An 11,788-nucleotide genomic window follows, 5' to 3' on the forward strand; every position below is an offset into this window, starting at 1 on the left:
GCATTACAAAGAATTACCTTGTTGATACAACAGCTACACAACAGGAAGTAAGGGGCGAAGGCTTCTATTTTTTTTTTTTTTTTTTTTTTTTTTTTGCAAAGTTGTGAATGTAACGTAAAGAATAGCTAGACTTTACAAACATCTTAACCTCCCTTTTTTCCTCTATTGAATCAAATCAGCTTCATGCTCTGATGCCTCTGGACTTGCAATTGATGAAAAAGTAGATACATTCGTACATTACGGCTTACAAACGATGTCGTATTTCAATCCGCAAATGTTAAAGTTATATGGTCGCAGCAAGAACTAAACTCTCTATTTACGAGCAATACTACTATTTATAGGCCATTAGTTAAGAAAAGGAAAGCCTAAGCCCGAAATTCATTGGTCCTTTTCGTACCTTTCATCTGTACTTCCTCTGCTGATGTCTATTTTGCTGCTTCTTCTTCGTAAGATTCAACGCGGGGACAAACGGGAGTCATGCTACTAGTTTTCCTTTCATCAAAAATTCGATAGCTTCTTTTTTGTTTCATTGTACAATCTGCAATACTGGGTAAATCATCACGATGAATAAGATGCATGTATCACTGTAAGCACATGCGTTTCCTGCAGATCCTTCTCCAAGTTCAATCTTCTTACTGAATCTTAGCCATTGTGTGTGAAATCCTGGGATAAACCCGCTTTGGTCAACAATGCCAGAAAATGGTATTTTTGGTATAGTGGTACAAAAAGGCTTAGTTGTACAATAAGAGTGTAACAAACGATAAAACAAAAATAGCAAGCTTACGTGGTATCCTACAGCAACAAAGATCAGCCATCATCGACAAAAGAACTGGGTGTTGAGGGACATATTTCCCGGGTTCTTTGGTAAAGGCAATGTCATGGCTGTGGAAACCACGAACCTTACGGTAGTATAACGACCTCACGCATGATTTATCATGCAAGTGCTTACATTATCTGTACATAACAAAAAGGCTTTGAAGGAAAAAGAAACCACTGTAGAGTAATAGAAAACAGTGATTTTTTGTCTGCCTAGAGGAACGACGCCCCAAGATCAATCCAAACCGCAGACGAATGTCATAACCTTTGGACTCAACATCTTATGACCTTTTTTTTATTACTTTTTGCGCGCTGCACTTTATTTATAGAAAATGCTTTTAGAGCAACAAAAAAAAAGCAAGCATCTTTATTCGAGTCTATTTACGTTGATCTACAAGCATATACTATTGTATGGAAAGGGCAAAAAGAAGTTTCTATTGAAAAACACAGTTTTATTTGTCGGCTTCCGGTCATTATGTACAAAACACTATGATAACTATACTTTTATCGCAATCTGGCCGGTTTAGTATGTTGATTTTATCCATATCATTGGCAATGCATCAATTTTTTTTTGTTTTTTGTTTCCGGGTAGAATCAGCTCATACTAGGTTTGAATAGTACATTCATCTTTTTTCCCTTCTCTACATCATGCATATTAAAACTATTTTCTGACCCAGCCATAGGTACTCCAGGCTGTACCATTCAGCTATGTCTGTGGTGTGATGAATGATAAATCACCATTCTATGTGGTCATATAAGTAAAGATTGCCTTCCATAGTGGGACAGCTGCAGCCCTCTAACAAACAAAAGAGTGATATGTCAATGGATGCTACATACTGCTTAGATAATTTCCTAGCTTTTCGGGCGAGCGTTATAAATGCTATTATCAAGAAAAAAAAAAAGGTCTTAATTGACATGGAAAATTCAGATACGATGCCCATGTAACGCATATAGCTTGCGTCTCTATGTGGAGAAAGTAAGCTGGCATGCATCGATAAACATTTTTTTAAGTGTGAGGAATGACACAATAGGCTCATGGTTTACACCACGTACAGAAAGGTTTTTTAAGTATTCATGTACATATTTATGATGGATACAGAGTATTCATAATGACAGAATAGGATGGAAAGGAAGGGGTGGGCAAGAAGGTAATATGAACACCCGAGAAAAAAAAGCTTGATTATGAAAAAGGGATCATTTCCTTTATTGCTGTACCATACATTGTTATAAATGTTGTTGTAGAATTTTTATTGACGAAAAGGAGCAGGAGGAGGTTCAAGAAGGGGCTCCAAAGCGATTTTTTTTTTAAAAAAAAAAAAAAAAATTGAGAAAGAAAGAGTGAGAGAGAGATAAAGCGGCAGAGAGAGTAAGGTAGCATTTGCTCTTCATAATTCAAATAATTGCATAACACAGCAGAGAAAGAAAGGGGAAACCAAAATAAAGGAATAAATTCGGGATCGAGAATGGGTCAATCAATCATCATCATGTGAGGGAACATGTTTATTTGAAGAAGGCATTAAACATTAAGGTGCAATTTCGTCAGCAGGGACAGCTTATTATATACATATTATATATATGTAATTAATATTAATGAGAGACGAGAGAGACTAATTTACATGAGGGTTGTAAGAAGTAAATTTGGAGGAAGGGTATATTCTATGAGAATCATGAGAGATATCAATGTCTAGAAGTGTAATTTGGGTAGTTTACATTCATGGCAGTAGCTGCAGCAAATGCCGCGATTGAAGTTGCGGAATTCGTTGTGGAATGGTTGTGATAATGATGGTAGTAATTACTAAGTGAGGAGGAGGAGGTTGTCGTTGAGGAGGATGACCTTGTTAAAGCGGGAGTATCACACATGTTGATTGTTGGAGGCTGATAATAAGGGTGATGCTGCATTACTACCCTTCTCTTCGTTTTATGACCACTTAAATGATAATCTGAAGAGCGTTTATGGCTTGCTCTATTACCATAGGCACTACTATCATTCAATGTGGGTATTGAAACAGAAGGCATTGTTGGAATGAGAATACTCTGGGTTAAAAGCTGTGATAACCACTGCTGGCATTGCGATGCCCACGAATAAAATTGTGCCTGTTGAATGCATATTTTGTATTCCAATGCAGTCAAAAACTCCATCTCCATGATATTCAGCTCATATAAAGGCACACTTGAAACTTCGGACCAAGTCTGTACGTATGTACGTGTTAAAAATAAAAATCGATTAAAATAAATAAATAAAAAAATAAAAATAAAATATAATCTTTTGCTTAGAGACACTTCATTACAGTGTATTGCATATCGAAGCCGTACCTTATTCGTGAATGTGTTATCATCTAAGAATTTGTTGGCCAGTATAAGGGCTGTGGTAAATAGTCTGATTTCAGAGCCGATTGAACCCTTTATTGAAGGATATGCAAACCGTAGTCGATATATATAGTATAAGGCGACCAGCACACATGAATTTGAAACTTGTGTTGCTTTCATGACATTCTGACAAAAGAGGCGGAATGCATTGGATCTTTGAGAGGATAAAAACGTCGAACCCGTCCAGATCTTTGGCACCATGTGTGTAACCAATTCTGACACTTGTGATATACTGGTGAGTCGAACGATAGGAATAGCCGGCATATGAAAGTGAAGTAGTGTGCAAGTTCAATCGATTAGTAGAAGAGGGAGAGATGAAGAAAGTGAGCAAGAGAAAGAGGAAAGACGAGCTCTAAATGAAAGGGAAAAAGAAAACATCTTAAATAAGTTATGCAACTGACAAGAAGTAAACAATATTGATTATTTTAAAACCTGTGGTTAGCTGTGATAATAAGGGTACATGTAAATTGTAACTTAGCAAAAAACCGATATGCTTTCTGTTGTTATATTGCTTTTTGCAGGATGATTTAGTGCATCTAAAAATGTTCCGAAAATTCATTGTTTGAGCGTTCCTTCAAGGAAATCCCCAAACTTAGCACCCCTCATTTCCTAAGGTTCTTTCCCTATACTGTAATTTTCTATTCAGGTGTCTCTCCTCGTTTCGTTTCTTCGTTCGTCTTTTACAACAACAAAAATTTGGCGGGCTTTTCTTTTATTTTTATTTTTTTTTATTTTTATTTTTTTTTTTTGTTCCTTTAATTCCTCAAGTGGAAAGACGCATATTTTTTACTCCTCCTTCTTCACTTTTAAAAGACGATGACGCTCTGGAGATCGATTCCCAATGTTGATTCAGAGATTGTGAAAGCCACGTTAAAGAAATACAATGAACTCCCTAAGCAAGGAAAACCGCTTGTCCATGAATCAAAGGCCGAATGGACTGTCTTGGCTTCCATTGTTATGATTTACTGCTGTACATACGCTTCACTTTCATTTTTAATAAAAACTCTTTTTTGACGTAATTTTTTTTTCCGTTTGCTCAAAAGCTAGTAAGGATAATTATTCGATTCAAGTTATGTCCTTAGGGTAAAATAGTCATAAATAAAGGGGAGCGCCGGGGGGTCGGGAAAGAGACAGTTATAATATACATAAAAAAATAACAAAGGGGCAGTACCGAAGAGAGAGAGAGAGAGACGTAGACCTTCAAATGGAAATAAAGAAGTTTAACTTTTTTTTTTTTTTTCTTTTTTTGCTTTAATATAAGCAGAACTGGCCTCAAATGCTTGCCGTTCAGCAAACTTTGTAAGACAGGAGATTTACTAAATGATAGCCACGCAGAAGTGATCGCTCGAAGAGGTTTTTTAAAGTAATGTGTCGTTATATAATAATAATATCAACTTGACAGTAAATCTTCTCAGATCAACTGCAAATTTTAATGCCCACTGCTCTGCCAAAACTTAGATATCTATTAGACCAACAAGCTCTGATAATGAACGAAAGCAATACCATCAGTCCATTTTACATGGAAAGGGACCGTCTGAAACTGCGTCCTGAATATTCCTTCCATATGTACATTAGTCAATCACCATGTAAGTAACCCTATCGTTTCGATTGGAGTACTAAAGGCAAAAAAAAAAACAAAAAAAAAAAAACGCGTGCTGGGAAGGGCTTGCTTATCACTCCATCTTTCACTTTGAATAGGTGGCGATGCGTCAATGTCGGCTTTAGCCCAAGCACAGACTCCAGAATCCTTGGAGGCCTTTGAATCAGGGCAAAAACGGAAACGGTCTTCCGTTGAAGATTATGATATTTTGGTAGAGAATATCTATAAAAATAAAAAAAAATTAAAGTTGGCTAATGGTGGTGACGAAGTGAAGCAATTTAGAAGGGGTCGGTTTGGTTTTGACCAACTTGGAATTCTACGAACTAAACCAGGTAAGAAAATGACAAAGCCTCTATCTATCCTACTCTATAAACGCAGGCTCTGGTGGATGGATTCTGATTCAAAAAACAAAAAATATTTCGTTTTTTTTTTTTTTCTTTTTTTTTGTTTTGGTAGGGAGATTGGATTCAGAGCCTACTTTGTGCATGTCGTGCAGGTAAAATGAAAATGTTTGCTTGACCATTTTATTACCATCTACCATTTGACCTGATAAAGCGTACCTTCTTCTCTAAATGAAAAAAAAATAATTCCCAACCAAAAAGCGACAAGCTAGCAAGGTGGAATGTATTAGGTTTACAGTCATCATTGCTGTCGTCTGTATTTGATCCTATTTACCTGAGCTCGATTACTGTCGGAGACATGTATGACAAGGAAGCATTGGAAAGAGCTCTTTTTAAACGCATAGGGATCATCAAAGGTATACAAAGTTGATTTACTAGTCTCAGAACAGCAAAAGAACAAAACAAAAAATTGAAACCTACTTGCTTTTAGGATTGCCTGAACCATACAAAATTAATCGCCCTGACTTATTCAGTACAAAGATACACTATCCATCTTCGAAACTGTCTTTGGAATCCTCCAAAAATTTCAAGGCCGTTGTTTCGAGCTCTACCTCTATTTCCTGGGTTATCGGAATGGCAAAACCTGAAGTTTATGTGAATGGGTGTAAGCAAGGTGCGCCAAAGAATAAACCTCCTACAGCGAAGACAAGGCCAACCATTTGTAAAAAGAGTCTGCTACAGAAGTTTTTGCAAAATGGGTCGAAGGCTGACGATGAGCGGCAACAATGCACTTATTTCAAGTGGAAGCATGAGTCGACAGCTTATCAAAAAGCAAAATCGATTCTTTTGGATCAAGCTTTTGATATGTGGGTTCAAACACCTTCGGAGTACGAAGAATTTACAGCATGTCAATAATAAATCCAATACCTATAATTGCATAACACCTAAAAAGATACACTGTTGCTTTTGTACAATGTGAGTATATACACCTGTGACAAAACAGAGTCGAACATTTTAAAACTCTGCAGGCGACAAATCCTTTCCTTATGAAACAAAAGCAGTAGTTTCTTAGTAACTCAAATCGCTTGCCCATGCCCATGGTCCGCGCTTCAAATATGAAACAAGTCAGAAGGTTAGCAATGATATGGCTTTTAGCACACATATACAGCACAAAATTCCTAGCAGTTTGATGGACTGTTAACCTGTTTGTTATTGTCATACTCTCGCATGTCTCACATCAGTAAGCTTATTATTCCCTACAGAGTTGTACATGAACTGAGTTTTTTGCCATTTTTCTGCGTCTTAGACTGCATTTGTTTGGAATAAATGATACTCCTATGACCAAATATTTACAAGCAAAAAGTGGCCCTGCCACAATACTTTGTGATTGTCATCATCAGATGCTTATAAATGTATTGTTGCGTAGTTAATTAGAGGTTTGCATAGAGTGATTAGCAAGCAACCCCAAGACACCTATATCATTTTGGCTTCAGCAGACCAAGAAACCTTAATGTCAGACAGACGTGGAATGCTCAAGATGAATTCCATTTGAATAAGCGTAAAGGAGATTTAGGATGCCACCGGAAACGTAAAGCCTAAATAAATGAGTGAGAGTTCTCCTTTTTTTTTTCCCCTCACACAAAGTTTTTTACCGCCTTTCTGTAGTTTATGCTTGAGTTTCTCCTTAATTTCAATGCATTCGTTCTGCAACACTTAATACGTCTCTCTTCTGTTTCCTGTACTTTTCTCTTATTCCTCTTTTGAAGATCTAAGGGAACAATTCTTCATTAGATCTGCTGTAGTAAAGCGACCTGATATTGAGATTTTCTGATAACCTCACATAGTCTGCTAAATTCATCAGATTAACAACGCACCATAACCATTCCATTCGTTAAACAGTATCGTTATCTTAACCTGTACATTCTTTAGACAATGGAAACAATCGTCGGTATGGAAGGTCAAACTGCTCCCGAGTCTACACATGGACTGTTTGATTCGCCTCAGGTAAAGATAAAATTATCTCTTTTTCAGGGAACCGATCTAAACTCTCTCTCTCTTTTTATCTCTCTCTCCGTGTCAATATCGTAGAGCGTGCTAAATTCTTGCCGAAGCACTACTTCAGATAAGCGTAGATCGATAGATTTAACTCCACGAAGCCTAATAAGTAACGGCTTTTACATCAATCAAAACTCTTTACAAAACCACTCGAATGAGTTACATACAGTCAAGGAAGAGGATCTTTCGACGCCCTTTATCAACGCAGCCTCTCAGAATTCGTATCAAAGAAAGCAGCGTGCCTCAGTTGCTCATTTCAACAGCTTTCCTAGGAAGATAGTACTTAATTCATCTGAAGACGAAGAATCAGCGCAACTATCGCGAGAAGATGTATTGGCCGAGACCGTAGCTAAATTAAGCGGACAGAACAAACGTATCAACACAAGTCATAATGATCACACTGCGGACATAAACAGGTTCAAGAACACGATGTATACTACAATGAGACATGGTAGCAGCAGTACTGTTTCTGATAAGCAGAATCGTCGATTATCTGAGCCTTTCTCAAAAGCTTACTATTATGGTAACAACAACAATAACACTATCCACCAGCAATTACAGCTTCAACAGCAGAATTTTTCTGACGTACCACGTCCTTTTCCCAACTCAACCTTACATAAGAGAACATCCTTCCATCAATATACACCGGGCTCTAATCATCTATCTGAAAATAAAAGGCGTTTATCGATGTCCAGGATCAATGTTTCGGATTATGAAAGTTACAGGCAGCAGCAGCAGCAGCAACAACAACAGCAGCAGCAAACAACAATGGGGCGAGACTACAACTGGAGGTCCAAAAGTCCTTCCTTCTCAGCGGGAGGTGGGTGCTTGGCGTCTCCTTCTTCAACACTTATTTCTCCGCGATCCTCCTCAAGACCCAATTCAATAGTAGGTTTTAGCAATCATAATAGCTGCAATAGTATGAATCGATCTACATGCTCGCCTACCTTTGAATCCACTGCTAACAGTAATGGAGGATCGCCACAACGCAAAGCCCTATTTGTATCCCATCTACCATTTTCTGCTATTGTTCCGCACCTGAAATCGAACCATTTCGTAAGCGGTATTCTGCGTGTCAATAAAAGGAATCGATCCGATGCATACGTGTTTTGCGAAGAACTAAACGCTGATATATATATATGCGGGTCGCGTGATAGAAACCGTGCTTTGGAAGGGGACTTTGTAGCCATCAAATTGATTGAAGTGGAGCAAATATTGATGGAAAAGCACGAAAAGGAAGAAGCAAAACTAGTAAGAAATAATGGTAACCCTGTCATTAGAAAACCTGATGAGGAAGATGAGAAGGAAATCATTTTTGGAGGAGAAGAAGACGTCGATCGTGTGACCCCAAAGTATTGCGGAATCATTGTCGCCATTCTGGAACGTGTTCAGAATCAAATGTTCTCTGGGTAAGGCTTTCAGTGGGTTTAAGGATACAGTTCATTGAGTGTCTCATACAATGGGCAAAGTACGTTTGGATCTGACAAAAGTCTTCATCAAACTTTCAATTTATTTCGTTAGCACTTTAGGTTTGACTCGTCCGAGCAACAAGAGATCGAAAGAGGCAGACTCAGATTCAAGACGTGAAAGTGGTACACCTCGTATTATTTGGTTCAAACCAACAGATAAACGTGTTCCCTTAATAGCCATCCCTATTGAACAGGCTCCTGCTGGTTTCATTGAAAATAGTGATGCTTTTGAAAACAGGCTCTTTTTGGTTAGTTTGAATCTATCACACATGACGTGCTTTATGGCTAGTTAGTTGACACCATTTATGTAGGGTTCTATTAAAAGATGGCCTATCACATCTTTACACCCCTTTGGAGTGCTCGAAAAGGAATTAGGTAATACCGGAGATCCCTCTGTTCAATTGAAGGCCATATTGGCAGATAACAATTTTGTGCCAGATACACAAATCAGCAACGCCGATAGCAGCCAGCTTTCTTCCCATTTATTAAACAAAGAATCAATAGAAAAGGAGATCAATTACAATTCACGGCGTGATTTACGGTCCATAAGATGCATTGCTGTGATGGATGAGGAAGGAGGCTATATCGAGAATGCCTTTTCTATAATGCCTAAAGACGACGGGGACTCTTTTGAGGTGGGCTTTCACGTTTCTGATATTAGCTTTTTCGTTGAACCCGATACAGATCTGGATAAAGAAGCCCAGTTGAAAGGTGTCGATGTCTATTGCACAATGACTGAAAAAGCGAGTTTATGGCCAGAAACACTGCGGGAAAAATGTACCGATTTGATTGCAGGTGAAGATAGATACGCTTTATCTATTTTCTGGACGATAAGCCAGACCAAAGGTATACTAGACACATGCTTTGCAAAAACAGTGATATGGTAAGTAAGCCTACCTTTAGTCATACTTTAATTGCGAAATACTGATAGTACTTATTCACTATAGTTCAAATACAGTCATGTCTATACAAGATTTACAAAGAGCAATCACTGCTCCAAATAATATTGTTGACGAGCTTACACAGGACATCAAGTTACTTTACAGCATCGCTTGTATGCTTAGACAAGTACATCCACAGGAACCATTGCAACTCGACGTACCAGAGCTCGAGATTCATTTTGAAGACAGCCAATTTCCGAGCTTTGCAGCTCCCAAGATACGCTTTGAATCTGAAGTTATCTTGCAAGAGTTCCAAACTCTAGCAAATAAGCATGTTGCACAAAATATTTCTAGCCACTTCCCAGACCATGCATTGTTGAAATCACAAGCACGCCCCAATGAGAGGAAATTGAAAGAATTAACCCGTTATCTCAGCAGTCTTGGTTACAGATTGCAACCAGACAATCCAGAAACTCTACAGCAATCCATAGACAGTATAAAGAATCAGGATGCTAAAAGTGTTATACTATCACTGCTCATAAAGACAATAAGTCCTGAGAAATATTTCTGTGCAGGTGCTCTTGATATTAGCCGTTACTACCACTATTCAAAAAATACACCCTTGTACACTCATTTTACATCGCCAACCAAACGGTATGCTGATCTTATTGTTCACCGTCAACTAGATGCATACATTAAAGGAACACAAGGCTTCTATTTAAACACGGATGCTATCCAAAAATTGGCGCAGCACTGCAATAGTCGTACGCGATTATCTGAAAATGCAAAGGAACAAACAAAGCACATGTTTCTTTCCTACTATTTAGCCAATAACTCTGGCCTTTCTATTAATCGACTAGAGGACGCTATCGTGGTAGGCGTACAGCAAGATTCTTTTGATGTCATCATTCCAGGCTTCGTGCTAGAAAGACGTATTCATACAGTCAACTTACCTTTACAATCTGCAACCTATAATGAAGCAGAAAATGTTCTTCATCTCGTTTGGATTCAGGGTAAAGCCACAGTTGACGCGACAGTTGAGACAGATATACCAAACGAGGACGAAGAAGAACAAAGTGATGATTATCATCTCAGGGATACTCACAGCGCCCGAGATGAGGACTCACAGGCAAGTACTTCCGATTTAGTCGAACTTTCCGGCGAGGAGTACGATAACACGTTGATGAAAGTCAAGCATTTGTCGTTAAAGTCTTCTTCAACGACAGCTTTGGACGATTTGAAGAAAAAAAGAAAGCGCTCAACATCTATTCGCGCTATAAATGGAGAAGATGCGTGTTCAACACAACGAAATTGTATGTTTGCGCATGAGTTCCGTCAAGTAATACGTCCGTTTGATTTTATTAAGGTCGTTATAACAGCGGAACCAGTTCGGAATCCACCCCTAATTAGAGTGTTAGCCGCAAATCCTTTTATTGCCAAGCCATAAGTTACTTGATTGAAATGGAAATGTGAAAAAAGAAATGTCACGATATGTGAATGATGAATTCATTATCACTGGACACACTTTTGTTAGTTACCGTTCGAACGTGTTCTCATACATAATCAAATAAACCGTAACCGTTTTATTTATTCAGTGCTGTTTAATGTTTGGGGTCTCTAACCTGAAAAGTTATTCTTCTGGAAATAAAACAAATGCAGACATAATATTCTGTGTTGTAGCGTGCTTGGGCAATCGATTAATTGAATTAACAGAATTACAAAAATTACCGTCGATAAATAAAGTTGTACGGACAGTGTCTATAGTATTGGTCATAGTCATAAAATAGCAATTAGTTCAGATGTGCAGAAGTTGAAAATGAGAATTCTTTTAGAATGAATGCTAACCTTATTACTTACACATTTCTGTAGATAGCAAGATGACAGTTCCAGCTTGGTTTTAGGTCGTTCGATCACTATTGTGTATTCTCGCTGCTGTAAAGGCTTTTAAATGGCACACATAAATTTAGGCTCCCAGAACAGTATAATTGTTTACAGCATCCTACGCCAGAACTTTCTTTATCACAAGAAGAACCACTGGACAAACAATCAGCACCTACAACCTTGCTAACAAAGTGCTGGGAGAGCCATAAGGCTATGGTCAAAATCGGCTTGTAAAGCCGTATTTTCATCTCTTGAGAATTAGTGAATAGGAAAGAAAGAAAAGGAATCAATTTTGTCTCACAAGCACAACCCTCAGATATTTTATAGAATTCCTTCCACTCGAATGGATGATCTGCATGCATCATACATATTAAGATC

At 38.1% G+C, this 11,788-nt stretch overlaps 5 protein-coding genes across 5 annotated transcripts; 3 read left to right on the plus strand and 2 right to left on the minus strand.

The window, feature by feature from the left end:
- Positions 1–2,493: 2,493 nt before the first annotated feature.
- On the minus strand, positions 2,494–3,447 carry BDF20DRAFT_915359 (cyclin-domain-containing protein; the record flags this gene model as incomplete). Its single annotated transcript, XM_053084302.1, has 2 exons — positions 2,494–3,006; positions 3,130–3,447. 2 exons carry the CDS (start codon positions 3,445–3,447, stop codon positions 2,494–2,496), a joined length of 831 nt encoding a protein of 276 aa, XP_052933327.1.
- A 498-nt stretch (positions 3,448–3,945) lies between these two features.
- BDF20DRAFT_686272 (uncharacterized protein) lies at positions 3,946–4,531 on the plus strand. Its single transcript, XM_053076030.1, has 3 exons — positions 3,946–4,153; positions 4,231–4,266; positions 4,448–4,531. The coding sequence occupies exons 1-2, from the start codon at positions 4,000–4,002 to the stop codon at positions 4,263–4,265; spliced, it is 189 nt and encodes a 62-aa protein (XP_052933328.1). The 5' UTR covers positions 3,946–3,999; the 3' UTR covers position 4,266; positions 4,448–4,531.
- Positions 3,946–6,484, plus strand: BDF20DRAFT_885122 (adenosine deaminase/editase). The gene is made up of 8 exons (XM_053081914.1): positions 3,946–4,266; positions 4,448–4,546; positions 4,642–4,769; positions 4,882–5,115; positions 5,240–5,279; positions 5,386–5,540; positions 5,615–6,364; positions 6,431–6,484. The coding sequence occupies exons 1-7, from the start codon at positions 4,256–4,258 to the stop codon at positions 6,037–6,039; spliced, it is 1,092 nt and encodes a 363-aa protein (XP_052933329.1). The 5' UTR covers positions 3,946–4,255; the 3' UTR covers positions 6,040–6,364; positions 6,431–6,484.
- Positions 6,485–6,773: 289 nt separating this feature from the next.
- BDF20DRAFT_1002839 (uncharacterized protein) lies at positions 6,774–11,110 on the plus strand. The gene is made up of 5 exons (XM_053074639.1): positions 6,774–7,128; positions 7,213–8,588; positions 8,701–8,896; positions 8,960–9,531; positions 9,596–11,110. Exons 1-5 carry the CDS (start codon positions 7,057–7,059, stop codon positions 10,974–10,976), a joined length of 3,597 nt encoding a protein of 1,198 aa, XP_052933330.1. The 5' UTR covers positions 6,774–7,056; the 3' UTR covers positions 10,977–11,110.
- BDF20DRAFT_885128 (uncharacterized protein) lies at positions 11,111–11,684 on the minus strand. The gene is made up of 2 exons (XM_053081915.1): positions 11,387–11,684; positions 11,111–11,287 (listed from the first exon to the last, which is right to left on the minus strand). The coding sequence occupies exon 1, from the start codon at positions 11,656–11,658 to the stop codon at positions 11,443–11,445; it is 216 nt and encodes a 71-aa protein (XP_052933331.1). The 5' UTR covers positions 11,659–11,684; the 3' UTR covers positions 11,111–11,287; positions 11,387–11,442.
- Between the last annotated feature and the right edge of the window lie 104 nt (positions 11,685–11,788).

This window comes from Mycotypha africana (assembly GCF_025528875.1).
Source record: "Mycotypha africana strain NRRL 2978 chromosome Unknown BDF20scaffold_9, whole genome shotgun sequence".
NCBI classification, from domain to species: Eukaryota; Fungi; Mucoromycota; class Mucoromycetes; order Mucorales; family Mycotyphaceae; genus Mycotypha; species Mycotypha africana.